The sequence below is a fragment of the Coregonus lavaretus genome, assembly GCF_964263955.1.
Source record: "Coregonus lavaretus genome assembly, chromosome: 2".
NCBI lineage: Eukaryota > Metazoa > Chordata > Actinopteri > Salmoniformes > Salmonidae > Coregonus > Coregonus lavaretus.
The window spans coordinates 53505915-53528143 of NC_139989.1; the positions used below are offsets into that span (position 1 = coordinate 53505915).

General features: G+C 44.2%; 1 protein-coding gene across 1 annotated transcript; it reads left to right on the forward strand.

Annotated features, from left to right (window-relative positions):
- Nucleotides 1-697: 697 nt before the first annotated feature.
- LOC311139660 (uncharacterized protein) lies at nucleotides 698-16604 on the forward strand (the record flags this gene model as incomplete). The annotated part of the gene is made up of 16 exons (XM_084174576.1): nucleotides 698-761; nucleotides 1132-1470; nucleotides 1596-1895; nucleotides 4295-4609; nucleotides 4766-5071; nucleotides 5210-5536; nucleotides 5733-6053; nucleotides 7234-7572; nucleotides 7698-7997; nucleotides 9774-10088; nucleotides 10245-10550; nucleotides 10689-11015; nucleotides 11212-11532; nucleotides 15177-15464; nucleotides 15641-15792; nucleotides 16232-16604. 16 exons carry the CDS (start codon nucleotides 698-700, stop codon nucleotides 16238-16240), a joined length of 4329 nt encoding a protein of 1442 aa, XP_084030702.1. The 3' UTR covers nucleotides 16241-16604.
- Between the last annotated feature and the right edge of the window lie 5625 nt (nucleotides 16605-22229).

Sequence of the window (22229 nt, forward strand, 5' to 3'; positions counted from 1 at the left end):
TAAAAGTTGAACTGAAGTAAACTACAGTGTATTGTTCTTCCTTTACCATTGCTCCATCCATTACCTTCTACCCCCAAGCCATAAGACTGCTAAACAGTTCATCAAATGGCTACCCAGACTATTTGTATTGACCCCCTTTTTACGCTGCTGGTACTCGCTGTTTATTATCTATGCATAGTCAGTCACTTTACCCCTACCTACATGTACATATTACCTCAATTTGTACATGATTTATTGTCTTACTATAAAAACAATTCTGCATTGTTGGTTAAGGGCTTGTAAGTAAGCATTTCACGGTAAGGCCTACACCTGTAGTAGATACAAATTTGATTTGATTTGAGAAATACAATGCAGCTGAAAGGTTGTATTATAATGTTTTATAAATATTGAAGAAACACATTTCTTATTTACGGTTTAATTAGTATACTTGTTGTTTAAAAGTTATTTTAGAACTGTGTGGCTGTTGTGATGTGTGGCTGAATCTACAGTAACTAATCTACGTTTTCTATTTGCTGGATGCTGCGTATTGGGTTCTGCATGAACACATCTGGAATCAGTGGGCCTTGCTACACTTGGTATGCAAAATATTCTGAAATAGCTTGATGGGTTGTCAAGAAAACAAAAATGTAACACCAAGTGGTAAGAAGTTACATAACAGAAGTAGAGAAGAGAACTCTTATTTAAATAGCTCGGAAACATGCAAATGGAAACCGATTTCCTTAAGCAGAACCAGACCTCACACCTGGCTTCTGATACACACGGTTGCTCAGCAACATGTTTCACTTCTGTTTTTTTGGATGCTTTTTTTGGGACCAGGGTGTTTCCCCACGCTTCTGCCTGCTGCATTCCCTGTTCGCTGAGGCCTGTTCTGCTCTAACACCTGCGTTTCACAACCCTCCAACTCCACATCTGACCACTACCACTACCAGCTCTCAGGGCCCAGCCACCCAGCTACTTAATAGGTCCATAGCTCCATCTAGGCTATGTTACAATTCATTACACTGAGCCCAGGCCTGGATTTAATACATTGGGTTACTTAAAACTGCAGAAACAAAGGTATGAAGAATTTGATTCACAGTTTACAATCTGACTTTGGTTTACAATTTTACTCCTCCTTCCACCTTGCATTAGTGCAACGGGTCATTCCTCCAAAAATCACCCTAAATCCTCTCTGGGAGGAAGTGGAGGGAGGATTGAAGGTGGGACTCCTCTGCATCCTGAGTGGGTTCTACCCCGATGAGCTGAGTGTGGAGTGGCTGCTGGATGGCAAGGCTCTGACCAACTCTCCAGTCCAGCGGAAGCTGCAGAGTGTAGAAGTTGAGGAGAAAACTTTCAGCCTGAGCAGCCAGCTGGAGCTGGACCGGAGCCAATGGACTCAAGGGTCAGAGGTCACATGCAAGGCCACCCACAATGCAGCACAAGGACCACCTCCAGGACCACCAGTCTCCAGGACCACAAGCATTTGCTCAGGTGGGTTTCAGTGACAGCACCGTGTATGTGTCCAGAGGATGGGTATAGAAAAGTGTACAATTGAAAGACATAGTAACAATCCAAATCTGCAAGTCTTGTGACATCTCCATCTGTTTTCCTCACAGCGTTTCACTCGTCTACTCCATCCATCCACCTGGAGACCCCCAGATTCAGGACAGTGATGACACAGACTGAGGTAACAGCTACATGTGTGGTCCACTCTGCGTATGATGCCAAAGTGACCTGGCTTCTGGATGGAAAAGACCCAACCAGCAGGACCCCAGTGAACCAGGCCAGCAGCACAACTCAGAGTATCAGCAGTAACCTGACTCTTCCCTCAAGCCAATGGAAAACCCTGAACACAATAACATGCAGAGCTGAACATCGCTGCTTCAAGCCCACACAGAAGACCAGTAATGTTAAAGGTTAGAATGGAACTTTGTGATCATATACACTACCGTTCAAAAGTTTGGGGTCACTTAGAAATGTCCTTGTTTTCCATGAAAACATACATGAAATTAGTTTGAATAGGAAATATAGCAAAATGAATAGGATATGTAGTCATTGACGAGGTTAGAAATAATGATTTTTAATTGAAATAATAATTGTGTCCTTCAAACTTTGCTTTCATCAAATAATCCTCCATTTGCAGCAATTACAGCCTTGCAGACCTTTGGCATTGTAGTTGTCAATTTGTTGAGGTAATATGAAGAGATTTCACCCCATGCTTCCTGAAGCACCTCCCACAAGTTGGATTGGCTTGGTGGGCACTTCTTACGTACCATACGGTCAACCTGCTCCCACAACAGCTCAATAGGTTGAGATCCGGTGACTGTGCTGGCCACTCCACTATAGACAGAATACCAGCTGACTGCTTCTTCCCTAAATAGTTCTTGCATAGTTTGGAGTTGTGCTTTGGGTCATTATCCTGTTGTAGGAGGAAATTGGTTCCAATCAAGCGCCGTCCACAGGGTATGGCATGGCGTTGCAAAATGGAGCGATAGACTTCCTTCTTCAAGATCCCTTTTACCCTGTACAAATCTCCCACTTTACCACCACCAAAGCACCCCCAGACCATCACATTGCCTCCACCATGCTAGACAGATGGCATCAAGCACTCCTCCAGCATCTTATAATTTGGTCTGCGTCTCACAAATGTTCTTCTTTGTGATCCGAACATCTCAAACTTCGATTCGTCTGTCCAAAACACTTTTTTCCAATCTTCCTCTGTCCAGTGTCTGTGTTCTTTTGACCATCTTAAACTTTTATTTTTATTGGCCAGTCTATGTAGATATTCCATTACAAATCAGCCATTTCCAGCTACAATAGCCATTTACAACATTAATAATGTCTACACTGTATTTCTGATCAGTTTGATGTTACTTTAATGGACACGTTTTTTTATTTTCTTTTGAAAACAAGGATATCTCTAAGTGACCCCAACTTTTGAACAGTAATACTGTATATACAGAGAGAAGTACAGCAAAACATTGTCTTCTTACAATCCTACCACATAAAAAGGTATGAAGAATTTGATTCAAAGTTTACAATCTGACTTTGGTTTACAATTTTACTCCTCCTTCCACCTTGTATTAGTGCAGCGGGTCATTCCTCCAAAAATCACCCTAAATCCTCTCTGGGAGGAAGTGGAAGGAGGATCGAACGAGGACTTTACCACCACCAAAGCACCCCCAGACCAACACATTGCCTCCACTATGCTTGACAAGATGGCATCAAGCACTCCTCCAGCATCTTATCATTTGGTCTGCGTCTCACAAATGTTCTTCTTTATTATACGAACATCTCAAACTTCGATTAGTCTGTCCATAACACTTTTTTCCAATCTTCCTCTGTCCAGTGTCTGTGTTCTTTTGACCATCTTAAACTTTTATTTTTATTGGCCAGTCTGAGATATGGCTTTTCCTTTGCAACTCTGCCTAGAAGGTCAGCATCCCGGAGTCGCCTCTTCACTGTTGACGTTGAGACTGGTGTTTTGCGGGTACTATTTAATGAAGCTGCCAGCAGAGGACCTGTGAGGCGTCTGTTTCTCAAACTAGACACTCTAATGTATTTGTCCTCTTGCTCAGTTGTGCACCGGGGCCTCCCACTCCTCTTTCTATTCTGGTTAGAGCCAGTTTGCGCTGTTCTGTGAAGGGAGTAGCACACAGCGTTGTACGAGAACTTCCGTTTCTTGGGCATTCCTCGCATGGAATAGACTTCATTTCTCAGAACAAGAATAGACTGCCGAGTTTCAGAAGTTCTTTGTTTCTGGCCATTTTGAGCCTGTAATCGAACCCACAATTGCTGATGCTCCATATACTCAAATAGTCTCAAGAAGGCCAGTTTTATTGCTTCTTTAATCAGCACAACAGTTTTCAGCTGTGCTAACATAATTGCAAAAGGTGATTCTAATGATCAATTAGCCTTTTAAAATGATCAACTTGGATTAGCAAACACAACGTGCCATTGGAACACAAGACTGATGGTTATTGATAATGGGCCTCTGTACGCCTATGTAGATATTCCATTATAAATCAACCATTTCCAGCTACAATATCCAGTTACAACATTAATAATGTCTACACTGTATTTCTGATCAGATTGATGTTATTTTAATGGACAACAACATTGCTTTTCTTTTGAAAACAAGGACATTTCTAAGTGACCCCAACTTTTGAACAGTAGTTTATACAGAGAGGACTACAGCAAAACATTCAGTCTTCTTACAATCCTACCACATAAAAAGTAGACCTTATTGACACTGAAGCCAGATTAATGTTCCTTTCTCCTGTTGATCTCTCTACTCTGTGGGTGTTTTCTCCAGGACCTGCAGTGAGCAGCACTCCCACAGTGCTGATCAGGAGGTCTCTCCCAGACTTACTGAATGGAGACAGTGCTGTGCTGGAGTGTGCCATCACACATCTCTCCTCCAGTGACCTCTACGTCACCTTTCAGGCCAATGGGGTTGATTTCCCTGAGAAACAGTATGTGGATCTGCCTGCCTCCAAAGACCACCATTCACTCACCAGACGCTTCTCTGTCCCCACATCACACTGGAAAACAGACAGCACTTTCACCTGTAAAGTAAACCAAGGCTTCTCCAACAGCTGGGTGTCTAACTCCACAGGAAAGGTTTTTGGTGGGTGAACTTCTCTCGTCGTTACCTTATGATACCATCTCAATTTTTTATGTAATTAGGCCTACCAACATTAAATTAAGTTTCCATTGTTTGTTGCATAGTCTTAATTTAGAACTCAATAGTTCTAAAATGGAAAAGTGTTTGTATTGTTTCCAGGTGAACCGTCCATGGAGCTTCTTCTAGTGCCCAGTGAGGAGACGTCAGGCTCAGGGACCCAGAAACTCATATGTTCTGGGTGGGGCTTCAACCCTCAGATCAAGTGGCTCTCTGGGTTTGAACAGAGGTCTGCAGCAGCCTATGAGATTATGATGGGGGAAGACGAACGTGTGGCAGTAACCAGTCATATCACAGTAACACAGCAGGAGTGGAACCAGGGGAAGGACTTCACCTGTGAGGTCATCGACAAGTATCTTCAGAAAGAGGAACTTCAGAAAGTCAGGAAGAGCATCAATAGATGTGCAGGTAGTTTTTGGTATTATGACATATACTATCCTTGAGCAGTGATATAGGCCTATAGCCTAACCATCCTTCAGTAATGTAGGCATTCTTTAGAGCAATATCTGAACGTAGCTTAAAACACTAAATTCCCTTTCCTCTCAGTGACTCCAATATCATCTCAGAAAGTTGGGGTTTACCTACAGGGACCCACTCTTCGGAAGTTGAGTACAGATGGACAGGTGCCTGTCACCTGCCTGCTGGTGGGTCCCAGCCTTGAGGACTTTTCTGTTAGCTGGAAGGTGGATGGGGTTGTGGCTTCCCAAGGTGGGGTCAGATGGGCCCCCAAGGACCATTCCAATGGGACACAGACTGTGCAGATAATGTTTAACGTGTCTGCGAGGGACTGGCATGCACACAAACGTGTGTTGTGTGAGGTGAAGCACCGCTGCTCCAGCCAAGCCCAGGAGGAGCATATCACTAAATGCAGAGGTAGGCTAATTCAACACTCAATTGGCACACATAACCCAGAATGCTGATGTTGATACATACATACATCTTTGTGCATGCTATTGCATCAGTGCTTATCTGACATATTACTAAACAATATATTTATGTTACATTTTATTGAATAGGCCCAAAATCAACTAACTAATCAGTTTTATTTTCATTTGTTTTGTCCCTCCAGATCCCAAGCCACCCTCTATAAAGATAGTGAGACCATCAGATTCTGATCTATGGGGGTCAAATAATGCCACACTGCTTTGCTTAGTGTCTGGGTTCTTCCCCTCTGATGTAATAGTGAATTGGGAGAAGGCTGGCAGTCGCCTACCTTTATCTCACTACTCCACTAGTCCTTCAGTCCTTTATGCAGGGAGAAGCACCTACGCCATGAACAGTAGACTCATCGTGCCCAGGTCCGAGTGGAATCAGGACTCCAATTACTCCTGTGTTGTCAGACACGAGTCGTCCGAGAGACCTATCACCAGCACAATAGCGAATGTATTTGGTGAGTGGACTGTTGATTTGAACAGTGCCATGAATTTGATTGTAATAACATGTACTGATGAATAGTAATAATGTTGGTTGATGGTTGATAATGTTGTCTGATGACTTGGAGAGTTTGGATGAGGAAAACAACAGAGATTTGCGGTTAGTGTGTCTCCCAGTCTGTTGTTCTATCGTCTTTAACCTTTAACACTTTTTTCCAATCTTCCTCTGTCCAGTGTCTGTGTTCTTTTGACCATCTTAAACTTTTATTTTTATTGGCCAGTCTGAGATATGGCTTTTTCTTTGCAACTCTGCCTAGAAGGTCAGCATCCCGGAGTCGCCTCTTCACTGTTGACATTGAGACTGGTGTTTTGCGGGTACTATTTAATGAAGCTGCCAGCAGAGGACCTGTGAGGCGTCTGTTTCTCAAACTAGACACTCTAATGTATTTGTCCTCTTGCTCAGTTGTGCACCGGGGCCTCCCACTCCTCTTTCTATTCTGGTTAGAGCCAGTTCGCGCTGTTCTGTAGAGGGAGTAGTACACAGCGTTGTACGAGAACTTCAGTTTCTTGGCCATTCCTCGCATGGAATAGACTTCATTTCTCAGAACAAGAATAGACTGCCGAGTTTCAGAAGTTCTTTGTTTCTGGCCATTTTGAGCCTGTAATCGAACCCACAATTGCTGATGCTCCAGATACTCAATTAGTCTCAAGAAGGCCAGTTTTATTGCTTCTTTAATCAGCACAACAGTTTTCAGCTGTGCTAACATAATTGCAAAAGGGGTTTCTAATGATCAATTAGCCTTTTAAAATGATCAACTTGGATTAGCAAACACAACGTGCCATTGGAACACAGGACTGATGGTTGCTGATAATGGGCCTCTCTGTCTATGTAGATTTTCCATTACAAATCAGCCATTTCCAGCTACAATAGCCATTTACAACATGAAAATGTCTACACTGTATTTCTGATCAGTTTGATGTTACTTTAATGGACAAAAAAATTGCTTTTCTTTTGAAAACAAGGATATCTCTAAGTGACCCCAACTTTTGAACAGTAATACTGTATATACAGAGAGAAGTACAGCAAAACATTGTCTTCTTACAATCCTACCACATAAAAAGGTATGAAGAATTTGATTCAAAGTTTACAATCTGACTTTGGTTTACAATTTTACTCCTCCTTCCACCTTGTATTAGTGCAGCGGGTCATTCCTCCAAAAATCACCCTAAATCCTCTCTGGGAGGAAGTGGAAGGAGGATCGAAGGTGGGACTCCTCTGCATCCTGAGTGGGTTCTACCCCGACGAGCTGAATGTGGAGTGGCTGCTGGATGGCAAGGCTCTGACCAACTCTCCAGTCCAGCGGAAGCTGCAGAGTGTAGAAGGTGAGGAGAAAACTTTCAGCCTGAGCAACCAGCTGGAGCTGGACCGGAGCCAATGGACTCAAGGGTCAGAGGTCACATGCAAGGCCACCCACAATGCAGCACAAGGACCACCTCCAGGACCACCAGTCTCCAGGACCACAAGCATTTGCTCAGGTGGGTTTCAGTGACAGCACCGTGTATTGGTCCAGAGGATGGGTATAGAAAAGTGTACAACTGAAAGACATAGTAACAATCCAAATCTGCAAGTCTTGTGACATCTCCATCTGTTTTCCTCACAGCGTTTCACTCGTCTACTCCATCCATCCACCTGGAGACCCCCAGATTCAGGACAGTGATGACACAGACTGAGGTAACAGCTACATGTGTGGTCCACTCTGCGTATGATGCCAAAGTGACCTGGCTTCTGGATGGAAAAGACCCAACCAGCAGGACCCCAGTGAACCAGGCCAGCAGCACAACTCAGAGTATCAGCAGTAACCTGACTCTTCCCTCAAGCCAATGGAAAACCCTGAACACAATAACATGCAGAGCTGAACATCGCTGCTTCAAGCCCACACAGAAGACCAGTAATGTTAAAGGTTAGAATGGAACTTTGTGATCATATACACTACCGTTCAAAAGTTTGGGGTCACTTAGAAATGTCCTTGTTTTCCATGAAAACATACATGAAATTAGTTTGAATAGGAAATATAGCAAAATGAATAGGAAATGTAGTCATTGACAAGGTTAGAAATAATGATTTTTAATTGAAATAATAATTGTGTCATTCAAACTTTGCTTTCATCAAATAATCCTCCATTTGCAGCAATTACAGCCTTGCAGACCTTTGGCATTGTAGTTGTCAATTTGTTGAGGTAATATGAAGAGATTTCACCCCATGCTTCCTGAAGCACCTCCCACAAGTTGGATTGGCTTGGTGGGCACTTCTTACGTACCATACGGTCAACCTGCTCCCACAACAGCTCAATAGGTTGAGATCCGGTGACTGTGCTGGCCACTCCACTATAGACAGAATACCAGCTGACTGCTTCTTCCCTAAATAGTTCTTGCATAGTTTGGAGTTGTGCTTTGGGTCATTATCCTGTTGTAGGAGGAAATTGGTTCCAATCAAGCGCCGTCCACAGGGTATGGCATGGCGTTGCAAAATGGAGCGATAGACTTCCTTCTTCAAGATCCCTTTTACCCTGTACAAATCTCCCACTTTACCACCACCAAAGCACCCCCAGACCATCACATTGCCTCCACCATGCTAGACAGATGGCATCAAGCACTCCTCCAGCATCTTATAATTTGGTCTGCGTCTCACAAATGTTCTTCTTTGTGATCCGAACATCTCAAACTTCGATTCGTCTGTCCAAAACACTTTTTTCCAATCTTCCTCTGTCCAGTGTCTGTGTTCTTTTGACCATCTTAAAGTTTTATTTTTATTGGCCAGTCTTGGATATGGCTTTTTCTTTGCAACTCTGCCTAGAAGGTCAGCATCCCGGAGTCGCCTCTTCACTGTTGACGTTGAGACTGGTGTTTTGCGGGTACTATTTAATGAAGCTGCCAGCAAAGGACCTGTGAGGCGTCTGTTTCTCAAACTAGACGCTCTAATGTATTTGTCCTCTTGCTCAGTTGTGCACCGGGGCCTCCCACTCCTCTTTCTATTCTGGTTAGAGCCAGTTTGCGCTGTTCTGTGAAGGGAGTAGCACACAGCGTTGTACGAGAACTTCCGTTTCTTGGGCATTCCTCGCATGGAATAGACTTCATTTCTCAGAACAAGAATAGACTGCCGAGTTTCAGAAGTTCTTTGTTTCTGGCCATTTTGAGCCTGTAATCGAACCCACAATTGCTGATGCTCCATATACTCAACTAGTCTCAAGAAGGCCAGTTTTATTGCTTCTTTAATCAGCACAACAGTTTTCAGCTGTGCTAACATAATTGCAAAAGGTGATTCTAATGATCAATTAGCCTTTTAAAATGATCAACTTGGATTAGCAAACACAACGTGCCATTGGAACACAAGACTGATGGTTATTGATAATGGGCCTCTGTACGCCTATGTAGATATTCCATTATAAATCAACCATTTCCAGCTACAATATCCAGTTACAACATTAATAATGTCTACACTGTATTTCTGATCAGATTGATGTTATTTTAATGGACAACAACATTGCTTTTCTTTTGAAAACAAGGACATTTCTAAGTGACCCCAACTTTTGAACAGTAGTTTATACAGAGAGGACTACAGCAAAACATTCAGTCTTCTTACAATCCTACCACATAAAAAGTAGACCTTATTGACACTGAAGCCAGATTAATGTTCCTTTCTCCTGTTGATCTCTCTACTCTGTGGGTGTTTTCTCCAGGACCTGCAGTGAGCAGCACTCCCACAGTGCTGATCAGGAGGTCTCTCCCAGACTTACTGAATGGAGACAGTGCTGTGCTGGAGTGTGCCATCACACATCTCTCCTCCAGTGACCTCTACGTCACCTTTCAGGCCAATGGGGTTGATTTCCCTGAGAAACAGTATGTGGATCTGCCTGCCTCCAAAGACCACCATTCACTCACCAGACGCTTCTCTGTCCCCACATCACACTGGAAAACAGACAGCACTTTCACCTGTAAAGTAAACCAAGGCTTCTCCAACAGCTGGGTGTCTAACTCCACAGGAAAGCTTTTTGGTGGGTGAACTTCTCTCGTCGTTACCTTATGATACCATCTCAATTTTTTATGTAATTAGGCCTACCAACATTAAATTAAGTTTCCATTGTTTGTTGCATAGTCTTAATTTAGAACTCAATAGTTCTAAAATGGAAAAGTGTTTGTATTGTTTCCAGGTGAACCGTCCATGGAGCTTCTTCTAGTGCCCAGTGAGGAGACGTCAGGCTCAGGGACCCAGAAACTCATATGTTCTGGGTGGGGCTTCAACCCTCAGATCAAGTGGCTCTCTGGGTTTGAACAGAGGTCTGCAGCAGCCTATGAGATTATGATGGGGGAAGACGAACGTGTGGCAGTAACCAGTCATATCACAGTAACACAGCAGGAGTGGAACCAGGGGAAGGACTTCACCTGTGAGGTCATCGACAAGTATCTTCAGAAAGAGGAACTTCAGAAAGTCAGGAAGAGCATCAATAGATGTGCAGGTAGTTTTTGGTATTATGACATATACTATCCTTGAGCAGTGATATAGGCCTATAGCCTAACCATCATTCAGTAATGTAGGCATTCTTTAGAGCAATATCTGAACGTAGCTTAAAACACTCAATTCCCTTTCCTCTCAGTGACTCCAATATCATCTCAGAAAGTTGGGGTTTACCTACAGGGACCCACTCTTCGGAAGTTGAGTACAGATGGACAGGTGCCTGTCACCTGCCTGCTGGTGGGTCCCAGCCTTGAGGACTTTTCTGTTAGCTGGAAGGTGGATGGGGTTGTGGCTTCCCAAGGTGGGGTCAGATGGGCCCCCAAGGACCATTCCAATGGGACACAGACTGTGCAGATAATGTTTAACGTGTCTGCGAGGGACTGGCATGCACACAAACGTGTGTTGTGTGAGGTGAAGCACCGCTGCTCCAGCCAAGCCCAGGAGGAGCATATCACTAAATGCAGAGGTAGGCTAATTCAACACTCAATTGGCACACATAACCCAGAATGCTGATGTTGATACATACATACATCTTTGTGCATGCTATTGCATCAGTGCTTATCTGACATATTACTAAACAATATATTTATGTTACATTTTATTGAATAGGCCCAAAATCAACTAACTAATCAATTTTATTTTCATTTGTTTTGTCCCTCCAGATCCCAAGCCACCCTCTATAAAGATAGTGAGACCATCAGATTCTGATCTATGGGGGTCAAATAATGCCACACTGCTTTGCTTAGTGTCTGGGTTCTTCCCCTCTGATGTAATAGTGAATTGGGAGAAGGCTGGCAGTCGCCTACCTTTATCTCACTACTCCACTAGTCTTTCAGTCCTTTATGCAGGGAGAAGCACCTACGCCATGAACAGTAGACTCATCGTGCCCAGGTCCGAGTGGAATCAGGACTCCAATTACTCCTGTGTTGTCAGACACGAGTCGTCCGAGAGACCTATCACCAGCACAATAGCGAATGTATTTGGTGAGTGGACTGTTGATTTGAACAGTGCCATGAATTTGATTGTAATAACATGTACTGATGAATAGTAATAATGTTGGTTGATGGTTGATAATGTTGTCTGATGACTTGGAGAGTTTGGATGAGGAAAACAACAGAGATTTGCGGTTAGTGTGTCTCCCAGTGTCAAGGTCGAGGTAAGGAGTAGACCAAGGCGCAGCGTGATGAACAAACATGACTTTAATGAGTTAAAGCGTCAAAATACAAAACAAAACACGACTCGTGACGTCCACGGTATCAATGACCGAACACGGAACAAAAACCCACAAACCCAAAGGGAAAAACATACAGTTTAAATATGGCTCCCAATCAGAGACAACCAGCCAACAGCTGACACTCGTTGCCTCTGATTGGGAGTCACTCAGGCAAAACATAGAAATCAACACAACAGAATACCAACATAGAAATACACACATAGAAAGAACACACCCTGGCTCAACATAATGAGTCCCAGAGCCAGGGTGTGACAGTACCCCCCCCTAAAGGCGCGGACTGCGACCGCGCCTCAACTAAACAAAACAGGGGAGGGCTGGGTGGGCGTACCTCCTCGGCGGCGGCTCTGGCTCCGGCCTTGACCACCACCCTCCAATACACCCCCCATAGTGCCCCTGGTCCAGTCTGGCCCCGCCGGCTGGAGCAGGACTGGACTTAACAGGAGCGATCCTTACCAGGCTGTCGACTCGCACCCCTGGCTTGGTGCGTGGAGGAGGAACGGGCCTTACCAGGCTGACGACGCGCACCCCTGGCTTGGTGCGTGGAGGAGGAACGGGCCTTACCAGGCTGACGACTGGCACCCCTGGCTTGGTGCGTGGAAGAGGGACGGGCCTTACCAGGCTGACGACTCGCACCCCTGGCTTGGTGCGTGGAAGAGGGACGGGCCTTACCAGGCTGACTTCTCGCACCCCTGGCTTAGTGCGAGTGGCAGGAACAGGCCGGACCGGGCTGGCGACGCGCACCGTAGGTTTGGTGCGAGTGGCAGGAACAGGCCGGGTCGGGCTGGCGACGCGCACCGTAGACTTGGTGCGGGTGGCAGGAACAGGCCAGACCGGGCTGGCGACGCGCACCGTAGGTTTGGTGCGAGTGGCAGGAACAGGCCGGGTCGGGCTGGCGACGCGCACCGTAGACTTGGTGCGGGTGGCAGGAACAGGCCGGACCGGGCTGGCGACGCGCACCGTAGGTTTGGTGCGATTGGCAGGAACAGGCCGGGTCGGGCTGGCGACGCGCACCGTAGACTTGGTGCGGGTGGCAGGAACAGGCCGGACCGGGCTGGCGACGCGCACCGTAGGTTTAGTGCGTGGAGCAGGGACAGGCCGGGCTGGGCTGTTGACGCACACCGTAGGCTTGGTGCGTGGAGCAGGGACAGGCCGGGCTGTCGACGCACACCGTAGGCTTGGTGCGTGGAGCAGGGACAGGCCGGGCTGGGCTGTCGACGCACACCGTAGGCTTGGTGCGTGGAGCAGGGACAGGCCGGGCTGGGCTGTCGACGCACACCATAGGCTTGGTGCGTGGAGCAGAGACAGGCCGGGCTGGGCTGTCGACGCACACCGTAGGCTTGGTGCGTGGAGCAGGGACAGGCCGGACTGGGCTGGCGACGCACACCGTAGGCTTGGTGCGTGGAGCAGGGACAGGCCGAACCGGGCTGTGGAGACAGATAGGAGGCCTGGAGTGAAGAGCGGCCACCACCCGTCCTGGCTGAATGCCTACCCTCACACACTCTGTGTGAGGCATCCGCACAGGACGTACAGGGCGGTGTACCCCTGGCCTGGTGGCCTTCTGGATCCGCCCCCTTTTCTCCTCCGTCAGCCCCGTCGTCCATGCCGTGTGCCCCCCCCTAAAAAATTTCTGGGGTTGCCTCACGACCGTCCGACGACGACCCTGATCACGCCGTAGCTCCTCTCTACGGCGCGCCTCCACCGTCTCTTCTCCCGGCGCTTCCTCCCATGTCCAGCCCAAGAGCTGCCCCTGGACACGCTGCTTGGTCGTTGCATGGTGGGTTTTTCTGTCAAGGTCGAGGTAAGGAGTAGACCAAGGCGCAGCGTGATGAACAAACATGACTTTAATGAGTTAAAGCGTCAAAATACAAAACAAAACACGACTCATGACGTCCACGGTATCAATGACCGAACACGGAACAAAAACCCACAAACCCAAAGGGAAAAACATACAGTTTAAATATGGCTCCCAATCAGAGACAACCAGCCAACAGCTGACACTCGTTGCCTCTGATTGGGAGTCACTCAGGCAAAACATAGAAATCAACACAACAGAATACCAACATAGAAATACACACATAGAAAGAACACACCCTGGCTCAACATAATGAGTCCCAGAGCCAGGGTGTGACACCCAGTCTGTCGTTCTATCGTCTTTAACCTACAGTAGGTCTACAGATAGGCTATTCAATCCCACAAACCCTTCACTGTGTCAATAATATTGTCATCATGACAGAAATGTAGGCTAGGTCAGCAGACCAATCTTGAGTTGCATATAGAATTAACCTCAGACTATTTCCAATAGCAAAAAATGTATAAACACCACATAATAACATTCACTCAATATATTGCTAAATTAGTCAAATTTGCTAACCAAAATCGTATTAGCGCACTGGTTATGTTTAGCTATAGCTAGCTAGCTAACCCAGCTAGCTCAGCTATATTGTTATGCTAGCTAGTGCTTTAATTTGCTCCTTTTTCTATCTAACAAGCAAAACAAAACATGGAAATATTTCCACGTTTAGCCAATCATTATAACTCATAAGTGTAAACATGTAAAAATTATGCTATTTGATTTGAGTAGTTAAAAGGACATACCGATATATCCTTTCTTCTCAGCAAGTTCTCAACTCCATTGTTCCAAAGTTTTGGTACCAAACTCACATGCGGTCGAGTGCCGTGCGGGACTGAATGTAAAGTCTAGACAGGAACAAACCATTTCAAATGCAAACCATAGTGACACTGATACAACACCACCACCAATAATAATCTGCGTTAATAGCTGCCAAGGAGCGGATTCTGGATTTGCAGTCGACAAGGGTTTCGAAAAGTAGATATACTGTAGCTACAACATAATAGTTTATGGCTGCAGACTGCAGAGAGAGTCTATGAATGATACAATTCAGTAAGACGCAAACATTGCCCCAAAAATGAATGGCATTTTAGGGTACAAGGAGTTTCAGCACAATGTCTCAAAGTATGTACATACTTAATTCAGTCATCATCACTCATAAAAATCAAATCAAATAAAAGTTTATTGGTCATGTACACAGTTTTGTTTATGTTATTGCAGGTGCAGCGAAATGTTTATGTTTCTAGCTACAACAACGCAGCAATATCTAGCAATACAATAATAATACATAATCTAAAAGTTAAAAATTAAAACGTATCAGAACGAGCAATGTTTCATTTCCCATCCATCAGGTTTTTCCCCATAATCAGATACCATTACCCCAGTTCCTGTCCTGCTCCAGCATCCACCCTCATTCAGTTTCTCTCTTCCTCTCCATCCACCCAGTTTCTCTCCCAGACTATCAGTCATGCTGCCCCCACTCTCCCCAGTCTCATCCACTCCAGTCTCTCCCTCCCTGACTCTCACTATCTCTCTCTCTCCAGCCTCAGTGACCCACTCCGCACCAACAGCCACCCTGCTCCAGGGTCCCAGTGAGCTTGTCTGCCTGGTGTTTGGCTTCAGCCCTTCACACATCAACATCACCTGGCTGCTGGACGACATCACAGAGCTGTGGAACCACAACACTAGCACCCCCTACAGGGCACCAGGGGGAAAGTTCATCATCAGGAGCCACCTGAGCCTGGCGCCCCAGGACTGGGCACCGGGGGCTGTTTACACCTGCAGGGTGACCCACACCACCCAGACTCTGGCCCTGAACATATCCAAACCAGGTGTCTGTCTGTCTGTTCACTCACTTCTGATACAATAACATTTGCCTGGTACTAGCCTCTTTCTAACCGTATATGCTCTGTTTCACCATTGTAATAGAGCATTTCAGTTTGGATTCCAGGCTAGCCTGTTTCTGCAACTCTTTCTCACTGAAAATCTGCTCTTTCATTTTGAGTAGAGCTCCTTGAGGTGGAGGGTGTGTTCTTTGACGAGAACAGGTCTGATCCCATCCTGGCGGACACTGCAGAGGAGAACTGGAACATGGCCTGCATCTTCCTGGTCCTCTTCCTCATCTCCCTCCTCTACAGCATCACAGTCACTCTGGTCAAGGTGAGAGGGAGGATATAACCACCTCACAGGTTTTCACAGCCTGGCTTTGAAGTGTAAAGATATGTTTGTGAGGTTTGCCTTTTTTTCTTTTAAGAAGAATGCATTATTTTATCTCTGTGTGTCTTTACTGCTTTGACGCCCTGTTGAAGCACCTGTTGAGTTTCAGATATCTAATGTCATCCCACACAGAGGGTATTCAGATTATCGTCATGTTGAATATAAATCAAATTGGTCTCCCCAGAGGCTATATGTTTTTTTTGTTTGTATTTTGTATCTGTCACTGCAATCTCATTATCACACTTACTCTCATTGTATTGCTGGATAAGCCACATTTACACTTGGTGTTCTCACATCTTATTCAGCATCTTGAATGTAAAACAAGCATTCCAAGGTTTTCACATCAACTTATACTTACTTCCTTTTTAATTTTTTATTTCAGACAAAATGATGACTTCAGGACACTGGAAAGTTCAACTGGAAATAAAACCATTTATTTCAACCTTTTCTTATATAATCACAACATATTTCTTTATAACATTGCATAGATTGAATTACTTACGGTCTCCGGTAGCAGGTTTGATGACAGAGAAGTGTTTTGTGTTTTTTTCCCCCACAAAGACAGACAATGTTGTGGTGCGCTTACTTGCTCTCATCTCTTGTTAATGCATTATAGAATCTTCGAGCAGAGATAAACATTTATGTTTAACCACTATTAAATAAAACATACTCATGCCATTACTCTCTATGATGAAGTGTTTAGACACCAGTTATTGCTGAATTATCTGCTGATAATAAAACATTATTTCAAATGACCTACTTTGTCCTCCTCCCTCTTGTGTGTTATTTCGAGTTTATAGTTTTTAAATCATGTTTAAAAATATATACCATTAGTAAGAATATAAATAATGTTTCATATCTGATTTGACATAAATACATATAGAGAACAACATTAAAATACCACATAAGTAGGACCATGCTTTTTGGTTGTTTTTCTGGCACTTTCTACTGGTATTTCCAGCATGATGCACTAGGTTTGCTTCTGGTAGAAAATCCTAGGAAACGTTCTTTCATTGACACACGCTTTCTCCAATCAATCAATCACAGTCGTGTTGTGATTGTGTGTTTGGTGGGGGGATTCGCCTAAGCCAGGGGAGACCTAGCTCTGTGAATCTTAATTACACAAAGCCTATTATTTGGCAGGGAAAATTATTTGTAGATCAGCCTCCCCTGGCTTAGGCGATCCCCCCACCAAACACACACGCACAATCAGACATTCATTGATTGATTGATTGGAGAAAGCTTGTGTCAATTAAATAACATTTCTTAGGATTTTCTACCAGCAGCAAAAAATAATAACCTTTGCTGACATACACCTTTTGTTTCAGCACTGCAACACATTTGTTGCCCACTAGAGGACACCACAAGACTGTGGTACATCTGACTGTGGGCTGGTACATTTCCCATGTGAAAGGCCAGTCATGTGTGGCAATGGTCACTGGTCTGTATGCAGATGCTCACAGGTCAGAAATCACCTGGAAATATTAGCTGGCTGCGTTCAGGGAAGGTCCCCATGACAACAGAGGAAGAGACAGTTGCATTATTCTCAAAATGTCTGCATATGTCTGCAAGAAAAAATTAAAGCGTGTGAGTGTGAAAATCTGCGAGAGTGTGTGTTTGCTGATATGTCTACGACATGTGAGTGTGTGTGTGTGTATGTATGTCTGGAGGGTTTGAAGGAAATCACATTGGGGAGGGAAGAGACTGAGTTCACCCAGCCTCCCAATTGGCTGGATCTCGTGTAATCTGGCATCGTCGGTGCTCTGATTGGCTTAGACCGCCATGGCTGAGAACCAATGCTCTGATGCTGTTGCCGGGACGGAGTCACAGCATGTTGCCAACCGACGTGCCATGGGGCTGGCAACAGGGGAGAGGAGGGCACAATGCCCAGCAGGCTGCCCATCCAGAAGGGTCTCCCTGTCTGACCACCTCTCTCTCTCCATCTGACCCTCTCCCCAGTCTCAATCACCAACCATGGAGAAATAACCAGTGAACATCCTCACTCAATAGGGCACAGACAAATGACAGCCGTTCATCCTCATTATGATCGACCACATCAGCATCTCATTGGCAAGCACAGTGATCACCATAATGACTACCACCTACATACACACTTGGATAAAAAGGTGCTAAGTAGAACCATACAGGGTTCTTTGAATATGTCAAACTCATTCCATGGAAGGCCAAGTGTCTGCGGGTTTTCACTCCACCCTTGTACTTGATTGATTACTTAAGGTCACTAATTAATAAGGAACTCCCCACACCTGGTTGTCTAGATCTTAATTGAAAGTAAAAACCAAACACCTGCAGACACTTGGCCCTCCTTGGAATGATTTTGACACCCCTGCCATAGGGGAACCCTTTTTTGGTGATGGGTAGAACCCTTTGTAGAGGGTTCTATCTAGAACCCTTTATGAAGGGTTCTTCAAAGGACCCCCTGTATATGCTTCTTCCTAGAACCGTCTATGAAGGGTTCTACCGAGAACCCTTTTATCTTTGGAGGGTTCGTCCTAGAAGCCTCTATGAACAGTTCCACCAGCCTTATTAGCCTTTACATTATAATTATTATGACAATACATTACATATATCATAAGGCCTTTCTTTGAGTGCTATACCCAAACACAGTTGTGTTAGGAATCTCCTGGTTTACAGGCCACATCAGGCCTGCAAGTCACATTATACTGGCTTGCAAAGTGACATGTAATTCCTATTGGAATGCAGCCAGAGTTAGGATATCCAACAAGTGGAATTGTTAATCACCTGCAACCTGCATTTAAAATGACTGCTAGGGTAGGGAAGATTGAATAATGAGACTACCTCAATCATATAAACTGGAACAACCATCTCAGTAACTGGTGCACTAAATCCAATTACTAACAGATTGGATTAGTTTAGTAAACGATATGTTATTTATTTTTGTGTAGCATAAAATGAATCAACCAATCAATGAATACTGAACAGAAATAGAAAAGTAAAGTTTTGGTCCCATGTTTCATGAGTTGAAATATAAGATCCAAGAAATGTTCCATACGCACAAAAAGCTTATTTCAGATTTTATGCACAAATGTCTTTACATCCCTGTTATGACCATTTCTCCTTTGCCAAGATAATCCATCCACCTGACAGGTGTGGCATATCAAGAAGCTGATTAAACAGCATGATCCTTACACAGGTGCACATTCTGCTGCGGACAATAAAAGGTCACTCTAAAATGTGCAGTTTTGTCACACAATACAATGCCACATATGTCTCAAGTTTTGAGGGAGCGTGCAATTAGCCTGCTGACTACAGGAATGTCCACCAGAGCTGTTGCCAGATAATTGAATGTTAATTTCTCTACCATAAGCCGCCTCCAACGTCATTTTAGAGAATTCGGCAGTACATCCAACCAGCCTCATAACCACAGACCACATGTAATCACGCCAGCCCAGGACCTACACATCCGGCTTCTTCACCTGCGGGATCGTCTGAGACCAGCCATCCGGACAGCTGATGAAACTGTGGATTTGCACAATAGAATAATTTTGGCACAAACCGTCTCAGGGAAGCTCATCTGCGTGCTCGTCGTCCTCACCAGGGTCTTGACCTGACTGAAGTTCGGCATGGTAACTGACTTCAGTGGGCAAATGCTCACTTTCGATGACCACTGGGGTTATGGTATGGGCAGGCATAAGCTACGGACAACGAACACAATTGCATTTTATCGATGGCTATTTGAATGCACAGAGATACGGTGACGAGATCCTGAGGCCCATTGTCATGCCATTCATCCGCCGCCATCATCTCATGTTTCAGCATGATAATGCACAGCCCAATGTCGCAAGGATCTGTACTCTGAAAATGTCCCAGTTCTTTCATGGCCTGCATACTCAGACATGTCACCCATTGAGCATGTTTTGGATGCTCTAGATCGATGTGTACTACAGCATGTTCCAGTTATCCAGCATATCCAGCAACTTCGCACAGCCATTGAAGAGGAGTGGGACAACATTCCACAGGCCACAATCAACTGCCTGATCAACTCTATCCGAAGGAGATGTGTCGCGCTGCATGAGGCAAATGGTGGTCACACCAGATACTGACTGGTTTTCTGATCCAATCCCTTACCTTTTTTTAAAGGTATTTGTGACCAACAGATGCATATCTGTATTCCCAGTCATGTGAAATCCATAGATTAGGGCCTAATTTATTTATTTAAATTGAGTGATTTCCTTATATGTACTGTAACTCAGTAAAATCTTTGAAATTGTTGCATGTTGCGTTTATATTTGTGTTCAGTGTACATGCATAAACACAGATATTACAGTAAAACAAACCATTCTGAAATCTCCCTGCTATAGAGCATGCTTGGGAATCGAACACACAACCCTGGCATTGCAAACGCCATGCTCTACCAACTGAGCTACACGACATTAACTAAAATGCCACCAAAATGACTTATCCATGAAATATGCAGACAACAGCTGTGAAAGTGTAGTATCTTAAACAGTCTAGAAATGCTGATTGTTGCAGAAAGTGTGATAGAGGGAACTTGGCCCTAAGATTTTGCTGATGTGGCAAAATGGTGTACTCTACTGTGCTGGAAAACATCTGGAAAGCATTACTAAATTCCTGGAAAAGAGGATATGTAATGGCCAGGGATTGTTTTTTTTAGAATCACACCATAATACGTCACAAAGGATATAAAACCATGTCTTGAACAATAGAATAGAAAGAATAGCTAATCAGATTGGCTCGGGCTGTTTTCCAGACATCTGCAGGTGTCTGTCAAAATTCGATGCTGTAAACTCTTTGTTATAATAAACCTTTATAATCAAAGTATAGTGTCGGCGGATCTTCTTATCATCACAAGCATGGACCAGCAAAAGTGTTTCTTTTAGTAACCACATTTAATGGCGACGAGGTAGTTTTATTTTATTTTTTATTCTTTTTGGGGCGTGTTACGTCTTTTCTTTGCATTCCACTCCTGGGCTACAAAGTGACTCCCGCTCAAAGAAGCCGGCTAAAAAGGTGAGATTTTTCACTAATATTGGGCGTTGGCCGTTTTGTGAGTCCAGAGTGTGTGCGTTCAAGATGTACCGTTAAATTACTTATGCGTGCATTTTGCTGGTTCTTTTTGCTGTGTGATAGGAATTCCGTTCTAAATTTTCTAAATTAGTTTGCGTTGAGAACAACGCAGAAAGGGGGGAGAGTCTATAGACATTATTGACACTGGGCACACATATTTTGGCTTGGGAAAAAAGTGTGTGAGAGAGTGTCCAGGAACATTATGAAGAAATAAGGCCAGGAATAAGTAAATGAGTATACTTTTAGGGCGCCGTTAATTTAAGGAAGCCCTCAAACGAGGCGATCATTAGAGATGGGCCATAAATCTTGATAGTTATTAGATTGACTCTCAAGTCAGTTCTCGGGACTGCTGGTTTAAGACAATATATTCAATTGTAAGTTTACCGCTCTGAATTTGTTTGACGAAACATCTGTCTGAAGTAATCCTCTCTTTTGAATGTCTAAAACCGGAAGGTAGCAGAAATTTAGCAAAAGGAATATAAAAGACAAAGGAACGGCGATAAGACAAGCTTGCTTTGTTTAGATGGATCCAATTTCTCTCTGTGTGTGTGTGTGACAATTTCTCTCTCTGTGTATGTCAGAGGAGGAAAAGCAAATTTCTCTGTCAGCGTGTGTGTGTGTGAAACAGAGTGTGTGTGGCTGCTTCTCTGATTACTTCCAGATGTGTGTCGAATACAGGGCTATACTCTTTTGTTAGGAAATATGTTAGTTAAGGTCAAACCTTATGATTCTCTATAAAAGGAGAATGTTCATTAACTATTAGAATAGCATGAACCTACAGGGAGGACTTTTTAAGATTGTATAGAGATGTTTTATATTTGATAACATCATTACTATAAATCTGCAGATAAGTGATAACAAACTTCGAAGTTGGATATGTCTTGTATGTTCTATGTGTTCAGTTTGTGAGCTCTGTTAATGTCTTAAGTCTTATTGTATGTCTTGTATGTTCTATGTGTTCAGTTTGTGAGCTCTGTTAAAGTCTTAAGTGTTATTGTCTATGGGAGGAGAGAACGGAGCAACAGTCTGCTCTGTTCGCTCCTTCCACTCTGAAATCACATCGGTGACTGAACTGCGCACGCGTAGGATTTATGACTTTAGCCACTCCCCTGCACTGAACTGATTGGGAGAGTCCACTTCAGTGCAGCCAAAAAAGAAAACGGGAGGGGGAATTTTGCACACAAGTGAAATCTTCTTTTGAATTAACTATTGCTTGACTGTAAAACTGTTTGGTTGATAATCGGTTGAGTTGGTGAATGAGAGATATATTGACGGATTAAAAATAATAATACTAAAATAAATGAATAAAATAA